Here is a 21,659-nt window from a genome sequence, read left to right as displayed (position 1 = left end):
CATGGGTAAAAAAGGTCCATTTAAAATGCCAGATAGATCAAAATAACACTGTATAAAAATGCATTGATATGTTTTCAGATTTCGTATTGCAACTAACGTTTAAGAAACTGCCATTGTTGGGTTTGGGTGTAGTATCAAAGAATATTATTTAAAATAATTAATCCTTCTTTTTCTAACTATGTGTCTTTGTGAGATAACATTCATATATTATAACAAAGTCAACTTATTACAACAAATTGAATTCAGAAGTGGATAAGAGAATCTAACCTAAGCCAGACATTTTAAAAATTTGTAAATATGTAAAACAATGTCCTTTTTTGCTATCTTTTTAGAAAGTATTTTTATTTTTCACACAAAAAGTTATGTTACAATATGAGTTTAGTGTTATTTAAAGATTTAGTAAATATTATAAATTTTTTGTTAGTTTTAATTTTCAATATAGTAAATATTGATAGAAATAACCCACATAAAGCAGCAATTTTCATCCTTTTTTCATCTCATGGCACATAAACTAATTACTCAAATTCTGTGGCACAAAAAAATTGGTATAATTTTGATTCATTAACACTGGGCTGCTATAGTTGAGTTGGCTGTTGTGGTTTTTTTAATTTGACAATGTAAGGGAAAAGGTCAACTATTGCATGCTTTAAAAATTCTTTGCTTCTGATTTACAAGAGATCTGATTCCTTTAGATTGACAAATTTAAGAATTTCAAGTTATTTTAGTAACAAAATACATTAGGCTTAAACCTGGTTGAAAATCACTGACATAAAGGAAAGCTTTTTGGAGTCCTCAATAATAGCTAAGAGAGTGAAGGGATCCTGAGGTACAAAAGTTTTTGAGAACCACTGAGTTAGGTAATAAGACAGAAGCATGGGCTCTGGAGTCAGGCTGTCCTACTTTGAATTCAGACACATTCCTTATTAGCTTTGTGATTCTTAGAAAGTTGCTTAAGTGCTCTCAGCTGCAATTTTCTGATCTCAAAAATATGGGTGATAATGTGAATTTTATGATTGTTAAACCATAAAGTTCATGTAAAGTGCTTAGAATAATGATTAGTATACAGTGAGAATTCAGATGTTTGCTAGGATAATGATAATTCTTGTCCCTATTTTATGTGATGAATATGAGTTTGGGTTTAGAGAACACCTCTTTGGAACTTAACAGAATTTAAACCCCAGAAGGTGAAGTGATCTGAGGAGCAATGGATATGGTTCAGTTGATGTCCTGTTAAATACACGGGTAGATTGAGCAATAGTGGATCTCCATTTCTAGAACATTTTGCAGTCTGTCATCTTGGAATTTACTTCCTCCTTTTTAGAACAATTTGTAACCCTCACAAACAGAAAGCCAATTTGATTATATATAGGAGGTTTGTTTTTTGTTTTGTTAATCCTCACCCGAGGATATTTTTTCCATGGATTTTTTTTTAGACAATGAAAGAGAGGGGAGAGACAGAGAGGGAAACATCAATGTGAGAGGGCCGGGGATCGAGCCTGCCACCGAGGTACATGCCCTTGGCCGGAATCGAACTGGGGACCCTTCAGTCCGCAGGTTGATGCTCTGTCCACTGAGCCAAACCATCTAGGGCCAAATGGAGATTTTTAATTATGTCCAAACACATGACATTTTAACCAATACAAAGAAACTCCTGCTTGGGCAGAAGCATGTACTAGGCATGGAAAAGCACAAGCAAATACCACCCTGCTCCTCAGATAAGGCAGAGATAGCCACTTATATGGAACTCTTAGTAATGGCCCTTTGCCCAGACAGAGACTTTGAAGCTATAATTAACACTTTAAATTTACACGAACACATCAAGCTTTAAAAATTAATTGCCCTCCATTTATGGATACTAGGACTTGTCAGTTTTCCCCCTTAATTATTTGAAATCACAGTCCTTAATTAAGAGATGTAAGAAACATTATTAAACGTCTGTCACATAACACTGGAACTCACTGAATGGCTATATATCCTGACCCCACTTGCTCAAAATAAATACAGGGAAACTTTGTTGTAACTTTCCTTTTTAATGAGCAAGAGTTAACCAGTGCCAAAGCTTTCTGGTTAGGCACTTCGTAGGCGGCAGTACTTTGAAAAAGTAAATTATTAGGTGGTATTTAATAAATTCATGACAGTACTCTGAATGGTTTAGAGGTATCTAATCTCTTCCCAGCTAATTTGTTATTACTTTCAAGAGTCTTGGGAAAAGCCATGATCTTTAAAATTTTAAGTTAAAAATACTTTAAGTTTGATATATGATATTACATTTAGAAAATGTTATATTTGCATGCACAGATGTCTGTGGATGGTGGGATTATAGGAGACTTTTTCCCTGTGTTCCTAATGATACTTTCCAAATTTTATATGATGAACATAGATGATTTTTATAATCAGAAAAGGCTTCCTTAAACAATTTTGTTTAAAAACTAATGGGTGGGACAGAACAAGATAGTCATATGTGCAGAAGGGCAGTCTGGCTGGCGATATTCAGGCCTAAGCAGGGTGAGAAGAGTGTTCATGGGGATGAGTGTGCAGCCTGGTGTGGAAAGTCAGCTCAAATAGGATGAAGGGGGCTGTCATATGTTAGTTGGCAAAGCAGAGTGAGAAAGGCATCCACATGGGGCTAAGGCCTGCATCGTGTGGAGGGCACCCATATGGGTTGTACCTGATACAGGGTGTTGAAGCCTGAGTAGGATGAAGAATATGGCCATGGCTCTAGCCAGTTTGGCTCAGTGGATAGAGTGTCTGCCTGCAGACTAAATGATCCCAGGTTTGATTCTGGTCAAGGGCACATGCCTGGGTTGTGGTCTCCAACCCCAGTAGGGGGCGTGCAGGAGGCAGCCGATCAATGATTCTCTTTCATCTTCCAAAGGTTAAGATTATGAAACAAAGATTAAGGAACTGTTCCAGACTGAAGAAGAATAAAGAGACATGAACTAAATGAAACTTGTGATGCTAATCTGGATCCTTTGTCTATACAGAACATTTTTGAAACTGGCTAACCTTGAATGGAGTCTGGGGGTTAGATGGCAGTAATGTATTAATATTTCCTGCCTGGCCAGTGTGGCTCAGTGGTTGAGTGTCAACCTATGAACCAGGAGGTCACGGTTCCATTCCTGGTCAGGGCACATGCCCAGGTTGCAGGCTCAATCCCTAGTAGGGGGTATGCTGGAGGCAGCCGATCGATGATTCTCTGTCATCATTGATGTTTCTATCTCTCTCTCTTCCTCTCCCTTCCTCTCTGAAATCAATAAGAATATATTTTAGAAAATATTTCCTAGTTTTGACAGCTATATTGAGGTTATGTAGGAGGATGTCCTTGTTTGTAGGAATTACATACTAAAATATTTGGAAGTGATGGGTCATCAGGTTGACAATTTACTCTCATGGTTCAGGAAAATATTACTTGTGATTATAGGTAACTTTTAAAAATTTATTTTTCAATTACAGTTTACATTCAACATTACTTTGTATTAGTTTTCATATTATAGGTAACTTTTTTTTTTTTAAATATATTTTATTGATTTTTTTTTACAGAGAGGAAGGGAGAGAGATAGAGAGTTAGAAACATCAATGAGAGAGAAACATCGATCAGCTGCCTCCTGCACATCTCCCACCGGGGATGTGCCCGCAACCCAGGTACATGCCCTTGACCGGAATCGAACCTGGGACCTTTCAGTCCGCAGGCCGACGCTCTATCCACTGAGCCAAACCGGTTTCGGCTTATAGGTAACTTTTAAGTTTAAGTGTGTTTCAAAATTTTTAAATTATATTATTTTAAACTAACGGGAAAGTTATATCTTTATTTTTATTTTATTTTTTTTTAAATATTTTTATTGATTTCAGAGAGGAGGGAAGGGGGAGAGAGATAGAAACATCAATGATGAGAGTGAATCATTGATTGGCTGCCTCCTGCATGCCCCCCCCCAGGCATGTGCCCTTGACCGAAATTGAACCTTTGTCCCTTCAGTCCGCAGGCTGACACTCTATCCACTGAGCCAAACCGGTTAGGGTGGAAAGTTATATCTTCAAATTTAAAGATCTCTTCTTACTACCTGCCCATAATACAGTTTTAAAGCATGCTTCCTCAGAAAAGCATTTGACCACATAGTTTGAAATTTAAATCTGTACTCAAATTGATTGACCCCATTATAGTCCCTTAGAGTTGGGGGAGTGAGTATAGGGAAGATTTTATCATAATTGTTTCATTTACTGTTTTAAAATTTGTCTTCAAATTCAAGTGGTCAAAATTATTTCTCTTTTATGAGCTGCATAAGGTATATCACTGTTGCAATAAAAAATAATAAACATTTATATTTTACAAAGCAGTTTCACAACCATTACCTAATTTTGTCCTACCAGTCACATTCATTCAGCAAAGACAAAAAAGTAGTTATTATATTGATTTTGATTTTATAGTTCAGATATTGAAGAAGATACCAGGTCACTGCTTTTTCAGCGTAGGAGCCAGGATTCCAGTTCAAGAAAATATAACTTGAGTCCTAACTAAATCCTGCTGACTTAAACAAGGAGTCATAACTTGCCCATGACTATGTGATCCCTCAGGGCCTTTTTTTTCATCAGCAAAATGAAAGTGTTGGACTCTGCAATCTTCAAGCTCCATTCCAGCTTCCAAATCCTAAAATTCGCCCAGCCGGGTGTGGTTCAGCGATTGAGCGATTTAGCGTTGACCCAGGAACCAAGAGGTCACTGGTTTGATTCAGGTCAGGGCATAAGCCCTGGTTGTGCTCGATCCTCAGTAGGGGCGTGCAGGAGGCAGTCAATTGATGCTTCTCTCTCATCACTGATGTTTCTGTCTCTTTCTCCCTCTCTCTGAAATCAATAAAAATATACATATTTTTAAATCCTAAAATTCAAGCCATAGATAATAGTAACTACAAAACCCATAAAATGACTCTTACAACTATAAAAGTATATAACTTATGTGGGGTAGAAAAACTATAAAACTTTTGTATGTTTTTAATGACTTGACTATACAGATTTGTAAATGTCTTAATTTTCCTTTCTTCAGATCCATTAATAAATAGAATTCAGGTGTGATAGTGAACTTGTGAAAAGCAATTTATTCAGGGAGGCTGTGACATGAACAATTCTGCTCCTCTCTCCTGAGATTTTGTTGTTGTTATCGTTCCAAGGAACCCTTTGTTCTTTTTAATGAGGGTAAAAACAGATGGTTTTGAAAGAGACTTTTCCTCCTGTTAAAAGAATAGGCCACTGCTGCTTTGTATAGCTTGAGGCAGTCTTATGGGAAACAGGCATTTCCATGATTTTTCTTTGGGGTTGTGGGTGCATTGTTGTTACTGTGAAGTTATATTTTATTGGTCTGAATTGTGCAGCACTAGGAGTGATATCTTTCTCTTTAACATAACTGCTCATGAGATCTTTTTTGGGGGGGAAAAAGAGGAAAGTTAAAAAGGAGAAGGAAAGACCATCACAGTGAGTATTTAGGCAGTGAGACTGATTGTTTTCAAACAAATCAAATTCATTATATGCCTAGTAATGAAGACATCTTAATAACAGAGAAAGCAGCCCCATTATCTACATGCTTCTATTAACCAATTTATTTTGTTTAGATCAGTGGACAGGAACACCATCTGTTAGATTTTCTTTTTTTTTTCATCAAGCCTGTCCCCATTAAGAGTCTCCAGTTAAGTAACTTCAGCTGCCCTTCTGTTTAATTTTCATAGTAACTCAATTCAGGGGTATGGAGCGAAAAAAGCAGCTAAGAAGATATTGTAAATTGTACCATGCCCTCAGAGGATTTAATTTAGTCACCCCTTTAGCAAGAAAAATTAGTGGGAGGAGTTTCTATGTGTTGGGAAAAAGGCTGAGGAGAGGAAGGGGCAGAACTGATGGTGGATGAGGCTGCTTTAAGGAAATTGTTTAGTAGGATTTTTTTAACTTTTTTTTTTTTTCTGATAGCTTTTTGGTGGACTTTCTGTTGCTCTAAGATCTCTTATTTTAAGAGTCATTTTCCATAATATTCTTCTTTCAGAACTATGAACTATACATTCATATTGGTATATATGTTTATATAAAATGCAATTATTATACAAATGTTACTGTAAATGTTGACACTGTGACACTGAAAGAGTTTTAAATTTGTATTCTTTCAAAGGTCCATGACTCCAGCTCAAGCTGACCTGGAATTTCTTGAGAATGCCAAAAAGTTGTCTATGTATGGTGTTGACCTTCATAAAGCAAAGGTAATAACTTTGGCCTTTATTAACATGCATGTATCAGACCTGTGTCATATAATACTTCTCATTAACCTTTATCTGGGGTTATTATTATAAAACATTCTGAAGAGAGAAGAATTTTTTTAATTAAATCTTTATTGTTCAGATTATTATATTGGTTCCTCTATTTTCTCCCTATAGCTCTCCTCCAGCCAGTTCCCACCCCACCCTCCGCCCTCACTCCCCACCCACTGTCCTCATCCATAGGTGCACAATTATTGTCCAATCTCTTCCCACACCCCCCAGGCCCCCTTCCCCCCCAAGAATAGTCAGTCCATTCCCTTTCTATGTCCCTGATTCTATTATAATCACCAGTTCATTCTGTTCATCAGATTATTTATTCACTTGATTTTTAGATTCACTTGTTGATAGATGTGTATTTGTTGTTCATAATTTGTATCTTTACCTTCTTCTTCTTCTTCCTCTTCTTAAAGGATACCTTTCAGCATTTCATATAATACTGGTTTGGTGGTGATGAACTCCTTTTAGCTTTTTCTTATCTGTGAAGCTCTTTATCTGACCTTCAATTCTGAATGATACCTTCGCTGGATAAAGTAATCTTGGTTGTAGGTTCTTGGCATTCATCACTTTGAATATTTCTTGCCACTCCCTTCTGGCCTGCAAAGTTTCTGTTGAGAAGTCAGCTGACAGTCGTATGGGTATTCCCTTGTAGGTAACTGAATTTCTTTCTCTTGCTGCTTTTAGGATTCTCTCGTTGTCTTTTGCTCTTGGCATTTTAATTATGATGTGTCTTGGTGTGGTCCTCTTTGGATTCCTTTTGTTTGGGGTTCTCTGAGCTTTCTGGACTTGTAAGTCTATTTCTTTCACCAGGTAGGGGAAGTTTTCTGTCATTATTTCTTCAAATAGGCTTTCAATATCTTGCTCTCTCTCTTCTTCTGGCACCCCTATAATTCAGATGTTGGTATGCTTGAAGCTGTCCCAGAGGCTCCTTACACTATCTTCGTATTTTTGGATTCTTTTTTCATTTTGCTTTTCCGATTGGGTGTTTTTTGCTTCTTCGTATTTCAAATCTTTGACTTGATTCTTGCGATCCTCTGGTCTGCTGTTGGGAGTCTTTATAATATTCTTTATTTCAGTCAGTGTATGCTTAATTTCTACTTGGTCCTTTATCACAACATCTAGGGTCTCACTAGATTTCGTGAAGGTCTCATTAAGTTTATTGGCGGTTTCTAGAAAATTCCTGAAAAACCTTAAAAGTGTGGTTTTGAACTCTATATCCAGTAGTTTGCTTTCCTCCATTTCTGTCATTTGGGACCTGTTTCTTTGTCTCCGCATTTTTTATGCTTCCCTGTGTTGGTAGAGTGGCTTTGTGTGCTAGGTGTCATATAGGGCCCAGTGGCTCAGCCTCCCCAATTACCTGAGGTAGACACTCTTGGTGCACCCCCTGTGGGCTTTGTGCACAGTCTTGTTGTAGTTAAGCCTTGATTGTTGTAGGTTACACTGGGAGGATTTGACCTCCAGGCTAGTTGGCTGTGAGAATCAGCTGTGTCTACAGTGGGAGAACTTCTGTGCTGAAGACACCCTTATGGGGCAAGACTTGCTTCAGTGGGGCTTTGGTGCTCACTGAGTCTGCCCCCTGAGTGTGTCCCTTATGGATCTGAGGAGTTGTAATTGGATGGTCCCACTCTGACCACTGGGTACACTGACTCTTGGATCTAAGGAGCTGCTAATCAAGCCTCTGCCTGAGGCTATCCAGCAGAAGCCAGCTGTAAAACAATGCAAGTTGCCCTGGGGCCTTGGGGCAGCTGCAGTTTGTTAAGTAATTTTCAGATTACAAAGGGCCGGGCCTTTCATATGCAAAAGCCTTTGTGCAGGGCTTGGGTGGGGCAGGGTCCCAGGGGATCAACAGGACAGGCGGAGCGAGCAGTATGGCTGCTCTCAGTCCTGCCTTCAGAGGTCCTGGTAATCGCTGAGAGTGCCTCCAAGAGAAAGCTGCCCTCAAGTTCCATCGATGCCAGACAGTCCCGTTTCTCCCATATGAGTCTGGGTCCCCAGAGACTCGCCCGGAACTGGAGCTCAGAGCCTAAGACTCCCTCCCGATTGAAAACGACAACCGCGCCCTCAGCCGCCAACCCTCTCCGCATGCACCTCCGCACCTTTGTATTTTACTTCTGCACTGCACCTCCTCTGAGTCTCAGTATGCTTTTCTCTTTCCATCTAGTTGTAGAATTTCCACTCAGCCAGCCTTCCTGTGGTTCTGGGTGATGTCTGTTCCATCTTTTAGTTGTATTTTTGAAGTGGTTGTGCGAGGCAGCAATCTCTGGTGTTTACCTATGCCCCGCCATCTTGGTTTCTCCTTTAAAGAGAGATGAATTCTTGTTAGACTTTTAAGTCTATCAATTGAGTCAGTCAAGTGTATCAAGTATTGAAATGAATTGTCCCTTTGTAATTCCACCATCAGAATTCAAGTTTCACATCCAAGCCATCAAAATATATAACATCTAGAACAAAAGAAATTGTTTTCCTAAAATACAGATATATTTGAAAATGTTGAGTGGCATCCATGTATGTTTCACAGCCAATGTCACATATATCCGAATCACTTGGAGCATTTACTAACTATGCCGATTCCCAAACTCCTCCAAGATTTACTGAGTTATTTTGGAGAAAAGGCTAAATTTCTCGATTTATTAAACATCACAAATGATTCTCACCTATGCTTGAATCTGAGAACCATTGGCCTAAGGTAGTAGTTCTCAAAGTGTGATCTCTGAACCAGCATTTAGCATATTGAGGAACTTGTTAGAAATGCACACTCCAGGCCCCATCCCAGAATTACTGAATAAGAAACTTTGTGGGCAGAACCCAGCAATCTGCTTTAATCAATCTGTCCAGGTGATTTTAGTGCACATGGCATGAACACTAGTGGCTCATTTGAGAACCACTGGGTTATGATATTGGAAACTTGAGCTCTAATCCTAGTTCTGTTTAATACAACCTAATAGAATGAATACTTTAAGGGCAGATGCTTGACTTCTCTCATCTTCAGCTACTGGCTGGAGGTTGAGGAGTTTGTAAAGGAAAGGGCTCAAGGGATAATCAGAGTTTCATAGAAGAACTTAACTAGGATGCATGAAGAGAGGACTCAAAACTAGGTCCAGCCCTAGCTGGTTTGGCTCAGTGGATAGAGCGTCGGCCTGCGGACTGGAGGGTCCCAGGTTCAATTCCAGTCAAGGGCATGTACCTTGGTTGAGGGCACATCCCCAGTGGGGGGTGTGCAGGAGGCAGTTGATCGATGTTTCTCTCTCATTGATGTTTCTAACTCTCTATATCTCCCTTCCTCTCTGTAAAAAAAAAAATCAATAAAATATATTTTAAAAAAAAACTAGGTCCAATGAGAAACAAGCAAAGGAATAGGAATACTTGGCCCACAGAAGAGAAAGTTGGGAAGACATAATATCTGTCTTCGTGCATTTAAAGAATTGGTGTGTGAAATAGAGATTTTACTATGACTCCAAGATATAAAACTAGAGCCAGTAAAGTAAACTACAGGGAAATTCTGTTCAGCATAGTTTGACAAATTGTCTAACAGTCAAAGCTATTCAAAGAAGGGATGGACTGCCTCATAAGATAGTGAGCTCTCTATTGTTAGAGGTACCCCATGGTAGGCAGTACAGTCACTTGAGTGATTGAACTAAAGTGACCTTTCAAGCTTCTCCCAATGTGAATATCTGATATCTGAAGTCTCTTCCTTAAGTTAGATTAATTCTATTACAATTTCATTGCATGTTAGTGGTTTTTCTAAAGATGTTGTTCCAGATTGTTTTGGGCTGGGCACTATAACTTTGAATCTATGTAATCTGTGAATCTGTAAAGTAGATGGTAGGAAGATGAGTAACATTAGAATAGCTATATTTCCAAAACTGAAATTGTTTGGTTTTGCTCTTAATTCCTGCTGGAGGCTGGCTATTGATTCAGTAATTATCTGGAATGAATAGAGGAGTCAGGTAACAAGTTCCTTTCCCAAATGTTGTAAAGCAAATTGTTCCTTCAGAATGTATAATTGAGAGATATTGTTCTACCTACAGGCTTTAAGAACTTAAAAGGACATCTTCTGGGAAATTCTCAGTTACGTAGTCGTTGAATTGGAGTCATATAATTTCTGCTTCTCGATTGTGCTTGCACGTACACATGTAGGCACTAATATGTTTTTCTATACCCAATTGAGGAAAAGAAGTAGTCAAGAAACCTTTAACTCTAGGTTTTGATTACTTATCTAAATAAGTAATCATCTGTAGAAATTAACTCAGGTGAAATTTAGTTTCCTTGAGTTACAGACATATAGATGATTAACATCTAATTTTTAAATTTTTCTCTAAGAAAAGAGGCATGTAAATGTGACTATGTTTTATCTGACTATTCTTTCTTGACTTGGGGATAATATTTATAATTTAATATACTTAACATAATAATTATAAGTACCTACAATTCTCTCACATTAAATTTATATAGTAATAAAGTTAACTCCTTATCATGATTTTTGAAAGGATGACCACTTTATCATAAAAAAAAAAGCCTGGCTAGTGTTGCTCAGTGGTTGAGTGTTGACTTATGAACCAGGAGGTCGCAGTTCAATTCCCGGTCAGGGCACATGCCTGGTTTTCAGCTTCAATCTCCAATAGGGGGGCTGCAGGAGGCAGCCAATCAATGATTCTCTCTACCTTGATGTTTCTCTCTCTCTCTCTCTCTCTCTCTCTCTCTCTCTCTCTCTCTCTCTCCATTCCTCTCTGAAATCAATAAATATATATTTTAAAAAAATAATTGTTCAAAGTGTTTATTGGTATACTAGAGGCCCAGTGCATGGATTTGTGTACTGGTGGGGTCCCTCGTCCTGGCCTGCGCCCTCTTGCAATCCCAGACCCCGTCGGGGGATGCCGGAGAGCCAGTTTTGGCCTGATCCCTGCTGTGCATTTGTGTACTGGGCCTCTAGTATGCATATAAGATCTTTGGTTAATCTCTTTCCACCCCCTCTTCCCTCAGATTCATCAGTCTGTTCCACGTTTCTATGCCCTGTGGTTTCTGCTCCTGTGTTTAGCCTCTGCCCCCTGGTGGTCAGTGCACGTCACAGCTACCAGTTGGCCGGTCGCTTAGGCTTTTATATATATAGACTAGAGGCCCAGTGCACGGGGTGGGTGGGGGTGGGGAGGGCCCTCAGCCCAGCCTGCACCCTCTCCAATCCGGGACCCCTCGGGGATATCCAACTGCCGGTTTAGGCCCTACTGGGGATGTGCCCGCAACCAAGGTACATGCCCTTGACCGGAATCGAACCTGGGACCCTTCAGTCTGCAGGCCAATGCCTATCCACTGAGCCAAACCCGTCAGGGCATCTTCGTAACTATTTTAATGGTCACATTATATTTCACCAAAGAATGGGCAATAATTTAACCCTGGAGGTTGGGTACTTAGGTTATATCCAATTTTTCACTCTTACAACATTCTGAATATTTTCATGTATAAAGCATTTTCTGTGATTTGAATTATTTTCTTGGAACAAATTACAGAAATATAATTACTGTGTCTGATTTGGACATTTTAAAGATATTTGTGATAGGTAATAACATTGTGGGGTTTTTTAATGTGGTAGAGTAATGATGTTTTTACATAGACCGAATAGTCCCATGGATTATTATGTTAGGTTAAGCTTTATTATTCATGGTATGCTTTGTAACTCTTTTTGGTTGTTGATATGTTCAGATTCTCTAGTAATAGCAGTGTGTTAAGCACTTTGCTCAAGACTGAAATGCTAATGCTTCTCTTTTTCAGGACTTGGAGGGAGTGGACATCATCCTAGGTGTCTGCTCTAGTGGCCTTCTGGTTTACAAAGATAAGCTGAGAATTAACCGCTTTCCTTGGCCCAAAGTGCTGAAGATTTCTTATAAACGTAGCAGCTTTTTTATCAAGATTCGGCCTGGAGAGGTATAGAATTTGTGTTTCGTTTCCCCCACTCCCCCACCCCCGAATCAAACACAGACCATGTCTACAATATCTCGTCGCTTCCTTTTTTTCTTGTTATGTCATCTAAGAGGTCTCTCTATAGTTAACTATGCAGGAGCTGATATTCTGTTTTCTCAATCAGTCCTGTAATGCTGCTTTTCCTCCTTGCTACTGGTTTTCTGGGCTTTTCTCTTTATGTAAGTAAATATACCATGGCCAAAAGTGAAACTTGCATTGATAAACTTGTTCCTTGTTTACTCCAGGTAAAATCTTCATGGAAAATCGTTTTAAATTGAGTAGCATGAGATTTTTAAATTGAGGAGTTTAAGTTACTCATGTTTTGTACCACCAATCTCTTACTCATTTAATTAAAATGTATTTATATGCGTAGCTTCTAGTAGTTACTGGGAATATATTCCAGGCTCAAGTTCTAGATTTTTAATAGAGTTGTTTAACTTTGTGTCAGATAATTCAGTTATTAGTTGGTGGGCAAGTTTCAGGATATATTAATGCTGACCAAATTTAACTTTTATATTAAACTAGAGGTCCGGTGCACAAAAATTTGTGCACTGGGGGGGAGGGGGGAGTCCCTCAGCCCTGCCTGTGCCCTCTCACAGTCTGGGACCCCTCGGGAGATAACGACCTGCTGGCTTAGGCCTGCTCCCGGGTGGCAGAGGGAAGGCCTAATCCCTAGGTGCAGCCCCTGGTCGGGCTCAGAGCAGGGCCGATTGGGGAGTTGGGGCGCCGCCCCCTGTCATGCACAGAACAGGGCGGATTGGGAGGTTGCGATGCCACTCTCAGTCATACTCAGGGTAGGGCCGATTGGGGAGTTGGGGCACCGCCCCCTGTCACACTCAAGGCAGGGTCGATGGGGAGGTTGCGGCGCCACCCCCTGTCACGCACAGAGCAGGGCCAATTGGGGTTGGGGCGCTGCCCCCTCTCACGCACAGAGCAGGGCCAATCAGGGGGTTGGGGAGCTCCCCCCTGTCATGCACAGAGCAGGGCCCATCAGGGAGTTGGGGCGCCGCCCTCTATCACCCACAGAGCAGGGCTGGTCAGGGGCTTGGGGCACCGCCACTCTCACACTCAGGGCAGGGCTGATGGGGAGGTTATGGCTCTACCCCGTCACACACAGAGTAGGGCCCGTGGGGTGGGGGGGTTGGGGCGCCGCTCCCTGTCACACACAGAGCCGCAGGGCGATCAGGGGGTTGGGGAGCTCCCCCCATCAGGCACAGAGCAGGGCCGATCAGGGGCTTGGGGCGCTTTCCGCTGTCAGGAACAGAGCAGGGCCAATAGGGAGGTTGTGGCCCCGCCCCTGTCACACACAGAGCCGCAGAGCAATCAGGGGGTGTGGGTGCTGCCCCCTGTCACACTGATCCTGGTGCTGGGAGGCCTCGCGGCTCTGCTGATCCCGGTGCTGGGAGGCATATTACCCTTTTACTATATATATAGAATAGAGGTCTGGTGTGGGTGGGGGCTGGCTGGTTTGCCCTGAAGGGTGTCCTGGATCAGGGTAGGGGTCCCCACTGGGGTCCCTGGCCAGCCTGGATGAGGGGATGATGGCTGTTTGCAGCTGGTCACACACCCTTCAGGGTGGGTGTCCCCACTGGGATGCCTGGCCAGTCTGGGTGAGGGGCTGAGGGCTCTTTTCAGGCTGGCGGGTGACTGAAGCTCCCAACCACTCCTTTTTTCTTTCTTTTTTTTTTTTTATTCTGGGCCAGCTTTAGCTCTGAGGCTTGGCTCCAGCTCTGAGGCCTCAGCTGCTGAAAGCAGGTATCTGGTTTGTTTAGGTTCTATAATCGAAACTCTGTATCAACTCCAGCTCTGAGATCCCGGATCGCTGAAAACAGGTCTCTGGGGTTTTGTTTAGCTTCTATATTTGTTACAATGTTTGAAACTGCAGGCTCAGAGGCCGGCAAGGCAGGCGGGGGAACGTTGGTTTCCTCCGTCACTGAAGCAAGCAAGCCTCATGTTAGTCTCAAGCTGCCTGGCTGCTGGCCGCCATCTTGGCTGTCAGTTAATTTGCATATCTCGCTGATTAGCCAATGGGAAGGGTAGCAGTCGTACGCCAATTACCATGTTTCTCTTTTATTAGATAGGATAGTCATTATGTATAGAGGAAAATTGTTTAAGTAGGAATTACATTTTTTTTTAAAAGTTCTACCTCTTACTCTGCCAACTACTAAGTAAAAGACCCGGGAGAAATCTAAGACTCAGCTTCTTTATCATTCAAGGTGGAAAATACCTTCTCTGTCAGGGTTGATTTGAAAATCAAATGAGAAGACAGCTGCAAAAAGTCTAAGCTGGAAAACATTATATTAATTTAGAGGGTTTTTTGTGTGTGTATATCACCATCTGCTGGTGGAAATGGCTCATTATTTGAGCATGGAGATACTGGATGTTCAGCCTTAAAAATCTCTTAAGAATGATCATTGAAACATTTATTTAGTACCATAATTATTTACCTGTGCCTTTCACAGAACAATCTCTGTCTTCTGTCAAAGAGTTTCAAACCAAGAGTCATTCAGTCAACAGATATTTATTGAGGGCATTCTTTGTGCCATGCACTACTCTAGTGGGTAGAGACAGTGAATAAAAGTCCATTTATTTTTGTGGGAAGACGCATGCGCGCACACGCACGCGCACACACACACACATTTTAATAAATTTGATAATAGAAGTGTTTGGTTTCTTTAAATGTCAACTATATAATATATACTAAAATTGCAGAATTCTTACTTTAAGAACACAACCAGGAACAACAGTAGGATTTCAATAAGTGTAGTATTGTGACTATAGTAGATGATTTGGAAGTAGCATGGTTTAGTGGAAACCAAGAAATTCTGGTTATGCCACTTCATAACTGTGAAACTGAGAAGTAACTTGTCTGACCTCAGTTTTTTCATGTGTAATACTATCTAGTTATAGCATATTGGCAATAATAGGCGCTAGAAATAAATGTCAGTTTCCTTTCCATCTTAAAAAGTATGCTTAAAGCAGACTAGCAGGATATGGTTTGCTTCAGTCAAAGAGGTATCAAGATAAATTAATGATCAATTAAAGTAAAAGAGAGAAGGCAATTACTAATTCAAGAATTGGTTAGAGCCAAAATCTTTCATCTTTAAAAAAAATTTTTTTGTAATCCTCACCCAAGGATATTTTTCCATTGATTTTTAGAGAGAGGGAAAGACAGAAATATTGATGTGAGATAAACACATCAATTGGTTGCCTCCTGCATGAGCCTGAACAGGGCCAGGGCTGAGGATGAGCCTGCAGCCTTGCAACCGAGGTAGGTGACCTTGACCGGAATCAAACCTGGGACCCTTCAGTCCACAGGCCGATGCTCTATCCACTGAGCCACTCCGGCAAAATGTTTCATCTTTAGCTTCTATTACTAAAAAAACAATAAATAAGTAAAATTGCATAATAATATTGATTGATTGGAGGAATCATCTACTATCTCATTCCCTGAGCAATAAGTTGTCTAGTATCCCAAGTGCAAATGATGACTAAGAAAGAGCCCTGTCTGGACAATCAAAAGGTAACTTAATGATGACCCAGAAAAATGTACTCTGTATGTGTGTATTTCTGAGCAAAATAAGATGCATAAATAATATAAGATGCATTTCTTGGCTTCCTTGTTGTGGAAAAAGCCACCTCGGCGAGTAAATTTCTTTTTGTAAGTAGGAAAATATTTTAAATATTTTATGCCTTTAGGGATGTTCTTTTCTCTTTTTTTATTGCCTGTTTTTAATATATTTTATTGATTTTTTACAGAGAAGAAGGGAGAGGGATATAGAGTTAGAAACATCGATGAGAGAGATTGATCAGTTGCCTCCTGCACGCTCCCCATTGGGGATGTGCCCGCAACCAAGATACATGCCCTTGACCGGAATCGAACCTGGGACCCTTCAGTCAGCAGGCTGATGCTCTATCCACTGAGCCAAACCGGTTCAGCATCTTTTTATTCTTGATGACCTTTTCTGTAGTACCATATTTCTCTGGTCCTTATCACTATAGTCAAATAATCCTTTATGTTCAATGTTTATTTGTGTTTTTATAGCAAGAACAGTATGAAAGTACCATCGGATTCAAACTTCCCAGTTACCGAGCAGCTAAGAAATTATGGAAAGTCTGTGTAGAGCATCACACATTTTTCAGGTATTGTTCTCACTTCAGTATTTTTCAAGGATAAGTTGTTTATGCAAGTTTCTGTTTTAAGTCTGCTATTAAAATTCTCTTCTTTGAATGGCTGACATTTTTTTATTTAGCTCAGGTAAGACCATCTTAAGCAAGACAAAATGAATCCAGTTCTCCTTTGGGTTGAAAAACATGCCTCAGCATTCCCAGAGCACCTTTCTGTGTATGGTAGTAGGAGTAGAGAAGTGAGGATAGGAACCTGTGTTTACTGGGGGCTCTGTGATTGCTCTAACTGGAGCTGAAATCAGTCCTATCAGGAGGAGGTACCCTGACCACCTCCACATTTAATTTCTCTAAGTAGTGCTTAACTACTTTCTGTGTGGGGCTTTTAAACTGAAAGATGAAAGGTATGAAGCTGATCATTATCTTGGCTCTAATCAACCCAGAAAGGGAGCACAGAGAACCATCTTTGAAGCTCAATTGTATCAAATGATCAGAAGAAAGTTTCTTTCCTCTGGTTTTCAAGAGGCCATATCATTAACCCCCTGTCTTCATTTACCAAGCATTTTCTCAGTGTAGGTAGTGTACTAGGCACTGAGACTATATATACTACAAGATAGTTCTATTCCCTGTCCTGATAGAACATACAGTCTAGCAGAGAACACAGATCTTAGACAGATTACTGTATTGAAAGGAGAGTCAGCTTGTTATTGTCAGCTTGCCTTTTTAAGAAAAGTTCTTTATTATGGAAAATTGCATACATAACAACAGTAAAGAGACTAGTACAGTAAAGAGACTAGTATAATGCATATCACCCAGCTTCCATAATTATCATCCCAAGGCCAGTCTTGTTTTATCTATTATGCCACCCAATTCTTCCCACTACTTCCTAGATTATTTTGAAGCAAATCCAAGACCTCATGTCACATCATTCATAAATAAACTTGACTCTCAAATGGCTCTCAAGAGAGAGAATCATGATATATTTTCCTTCTAGTTGTATTTTTCATTTCATACCTAGTATTACAGCACAGTGAACAGGAAGAAAAGCCAGGGAAAATAACATTTAAATTCTCACTTAAAAATAAAACATGAGGATACATTTTATACCCAATTAAAGAATCTTAATCATTGACTTTAAGATTTTTGTTTATGCTTTCATCATCCTCTTCTTTAAAATCAAACCAGTAGAATAGAGTTTTTAAAAAGGGTAAGGAAAAGTAAAAAAAAAAAAAAAGTATTTTGAGTGTTTAATATCTATGCTATAGATTTCAGCTACAACCAGTGTATTTACTTGTAGGATAGCATATTTAAATCCATTGCATCAAAATAAGAAGCTATATTAACATGTAATGCTTCATTGCATAAAAGAAAGTCAGTATTTGCTGAATTAACATAAACGATCCCCAAGGAAAAAATACTTTTTTTATAGTATTTGATGTAATAATTTATGTATTTATTCAGCAAACATTTATTGAGTGCCAAACTCATGCCAGGCACTATGCCAGAAGTGAAAACATAAGGATGAATAAGTGGAGACCAGCACATAAATTGTTTCAATTCATTGTAGTAAATGCTGTGACTAAAGAGAGCACAGGGTACTGCATAAGAAGATGGGGTTCCTAACTGAGTTGAAAATACGCTAAGTAACCTATTAAATAGGTTACCAGGGATTAATTGAGTTTGGAGTGCATTTGACAAAATTATTCTAGTAGAGTGGAAAAAGAGCTCTGATTTATAATAGTTAAGTGCCCCATCAGCAGAAGAGTGGATTAGAAAACTGTGGTACATCTACACAATGGAATACTATGCTGCTGTATAAAAGAAGGAATTTTTACCATTTGCAACAGCATGGATGGAACTGAAGAGCATTATGCTAAGCAAAATTAGCCAGTCATAGAAAGATAAATAGTACATGATCTTACTCATTTGTGGAATATAATGAACAACATAAACTGATGAACAAAAACAGAACCAGAGTCATAGAAGCATCGAATAGACTGTCCAACCTATGAGAGAAGGTGGAGGGGTGAGGGGGTAAGAGATCAACCAAAGGACTTGTATGCATGCATATGAGCATAACCAATGGGCACAGATAGGGGAGAGGGTCGGGGGGGCGGGATTTGCTGAGGTTGGGGGCAGCTGGGGAGAGGTCAGTGGGGGAGAAAGGAGACTTATGTAATACATTAAGCAATAAAAAAGTTAAATTTAAAAAAAAAAAAGGAAAGAAAAAGAGCTCTGTTACTGCCCAACCTCTTTACAGCTATGTGACCTTAAACAAGTAACTTCTTCTTTGAGATTCACTTTCTTCTATCAATAAAATGATAATATTACGAGGATATAGTGAAAATATTACAGTGCTATAAAAGGATTTTGAAAACCATAAGGCCCTGTCTACAGAGATATAATAATATAAGATGATACTAATATAAGTAAATTATACATGTTGCTTGGAGAAATGATATAGCATTAAAATAATGATTGCTTGATTTAAAATATGTCTTATAGAGAGCAGAGTGGTGCAGCACAAGCGTGCTGGGCCCATAAAATGTCTTAGTAACTATAAGGAAACTGAAAATTTTGAAACTTTTAAAATCTAGATTTTTGTCTTTAATCTCACAGTCTCAGTAGAGTGAGATTAAATATATTATATGATCATTATGGTTTTTTCCCCCCAGACTGACATCTACAGACACCATTCCTAAAAGCAAATTTCTTGCACTGGGATCCAAATTTCGATACAGTGGCCGAACTCAAGCTCAAACCAGACAAGCTAGTGCTCTGATTGACAGGCCAGCCCCACACTTTGAGCGTACAGCGAGCAAACGGGCATCCCGGAGCCTTGATGGAGGTTTGTATTGAATTTTGGTGAGATATTAAGCATAATAGCATAAAAGATAACTCTTTAGGGAGAGATAAAGGAAGTACAGTTATCTATAAGAGAACCAAATTAAGGAATGTCATTGGTAAAATGAAATGGATCTCACTAATTATCTAAGTCAGTGGAATCATCTTAAGCAAAGAAAAACTGAAGTTCAGAGATAGCAGTAACTAGACCAAAGTTCCACTGATAGGTAGTAGGAGGTTGAATACGACTAGAATTAGAATTCAGAACCTCTACTACAGAGTGAAACTTAATGTAGTATATTGAACTAAAGCCTTCTTGAATGTTTTTGTTTGATCCTCACCCAAAGGTAGGTTTCTGTTGGTTTTTTCTCTTTTTAGAGAGAGGAAGAGAGAGAGAGATATCAATTGGTTGTCTCCTGTATGCACCCCGTTGCTGGGGTCCAACCCCAGCAGGTCCAGGGGTCCCCAAAGGTGTGGACGGAGTCGGCGAAGACTATCCACCTTCCTACGGTGGAGTCCGATCCGTCCCGAGTGCGAGGCGCTTATCTAGGGGTCCCTGTTCGGGCGCCAGATGCCGGGGTCCAACCCCAGCAGGTCCAGGGGTCCCCAAAGGTGTGGACGGAGTCAGCGAAGAAGGAATGACATGGAGACAGCGTTCAGTTGATCAGCAGCCTAGCCAGGATCTCTAGCCAGGATCTCCAGCCAAGTTCTGGTCTGGATCTCCAGAGAGGTTCTGCTTCGGATCTCCAGCCAGGTTCTGTAGCCATGTTCCCTCGCTAGGTTCTCCAGCCAGGTTCTGTCCAGGTTCTCCAGCCAGGTTCAGTCACCAGGTTCTAGTCAGGTTCTCTTGCCAATTTCTGTAGTCAGGTTCAGTCCAGGATCTTTTGCCATGTTCTCTCGCTAGGTTCTGTCTCTAGGTTCTGAGGCCAGTTTCTGTCCAGGATCTTTTGCCATGTTCTCTCCAGCGAAGTTCTTCTGTCTCTAGAGAACGTTCTGTGTAGGTTCTGTGCCTAGGTTCTGTCTCTCTTGGTCCTGTCTTCTAAGTCCTGTGTTCTAAGTTCTGTCTCTCGCTGTCTTGTTACATCTGTATTTATACCAGTTGATTCAAACCTATCAATCTCTATTACAAAGGTTAGGGCGTTTCTTATCTCCATTCCAGGGAGTAAAGATTATGTAGCTTAAGCATGATTGTTCGTAGTTAAAGTGATTAATTACCCGCCTGGCACTTAGTTAAGAGGTTTTATTCCCTCCCTAACTTCAGGGGAAAATCCCTACCTGGGGAAACAACCTTTCTCAGAGACCTTGGTTAAAACACATAGTGCCAAGAAGGTGAGCAAACATATTAAGAACAGTATGCCATATATGCCAGGTCCCTTGAAACAGCAAGCATGGACCGGCTCCCGGCAAACTCCCCCTTTTTTATTTTTTTAAAAGCAGGCATTAAAAAGAAAAACCTGAAATGCTCTCTTGTATCCATTTTAAGAGTAGGATTGGCGCTTTCCGCTATTACCTGAGTCCTGATCTATCACCCCAGGGAGAGCTTGCCAATCCTGCACTTTCCCGGGGTGGAAAGGCTGCAGTGGGGTTAAGGATAAGGCTCCTTGGGCCTACCTCCTCCCATGCCTTTACATTTACCTTTCCTTCCGGCACCCCGTCTGGGGATTGAACCTACAACCTAGGTTTGTGCTCTGACGGGGAATGAAACCCACAACCTTTCGGTGTATAGGACAGTGCTCCAACTCACTGAACCACCAGGCCAGGGCCCTCTTGAATGTTTTTAAATAGTTGTGTTTTTTTTTCAAGTAGAAAAGGGTCTGCCTCACTAGAGCAATTAGTTATTTTAGATCATTTGTCATGTGGCAATTATATACAGAAAAAGCAGTCCTATTATTGGAATCTCCAAATTTTGTTTAAAATAGGGAGAAAATAAATAAGTTTCGTGATTGTGTATTCTAACCGAAGATCTGTCTGAATTTTTCTCAGTATCGAGGATTTGAGAGCATTACTGAAATGAAGTAACAAGCCATATTCAGTTCTTTATGCCACTAAGAAAAGAAAAGGTGACTAATAAATAAAAGTTCAGAAGTCAGTAACCAAAGTAGAGTCTTGATATATCTGGTGCTCAGAGCATCTTCTTCGCTAGCTGAAGAGGTAAAACTGGTTCCGATCCCAGTGTATGTAACTGAGCGGTAAGTCACAAGGATAGCTAATAAAGATGACAAGCATCTTTCAACTTATATATTTGTTGCCCTTTTTGCTTTTCAAGCCGTTTCCATATATTCCTACTTAGTAACAAGACACATTTAGGAATTCTTGTTTTGCTCATGAGGAAACTAGGGCACAAAAAAAGTTATATAACTTGCGAGTGTCACACAACCAGGAAGTTAATCCATTCTTCAATTCTTGCCAGGGGAATACATTCCTATCATTTTTTGAAGCTTTAAACAAATCCCC

At 40.2% G+C, this 21,659-nt stretch overlaps 1 protein-coding gene across 37 annotated transcripts in view; it reads left to right on the top strand.

The window, feature by feature from the left end:
• Nucleotides 1–21,659, top strand: part of EPB41 (erythrocyte membrane protein band 4.1) — a 174,470-nt gene that overhangs the window by 99,736 nt on the left and 53,075 nt on the right. For all 37 annotated transcript variants that reach the window (XR_009452051.1, XM_059690506.1, XM_059690492.1 and 34 more), the window contains 4 exons: nucleotides 6,143–6,230; nucleotides 12,048–12,200; nucleotides 16,282–16,379; nucleotides 19,037–19,209. Coding sequence is in view for 36 of the 37 variants with exons in the window: in XM_059690506.1 (XP_059546489.1) it covers nucleotides 6,143–6,230; nucleotides 12,048–12,200; nucleotides 16,282–16,379; nucleotides 19,037–19,209 (512 nt within the window). In the remaining variant the exon portion in view is untranslated. The remainder of the gene's footprint in view (nucleotides 1–6,142; nucleotides 6,231–12,047; nucleotides 12,201–16,281; nucleotides 16,380–19,036; nucleotides 19,210–21,659) is intronic.

The sequence above is a fragment of the Myotis daubentonii genome, chromosome 3 (assembly GCF_963259705.1).
Source record: "Myotis daubentonii chromosome 3, mMyoDau2.1, whole genome shotgun sequence".
Classification (NCBI taxonomy): Eukaryota; Metazoa; Chordata; class Mammalia; order Chiroptera; family Vespertilionidae; genus Myotis; species Myotis daubentonii.
The sequence above is the reverse complement of the archived record's forward strand: the minus strand, read 5'-3'. Positions and strand labels throughout refer to the sequence as shown.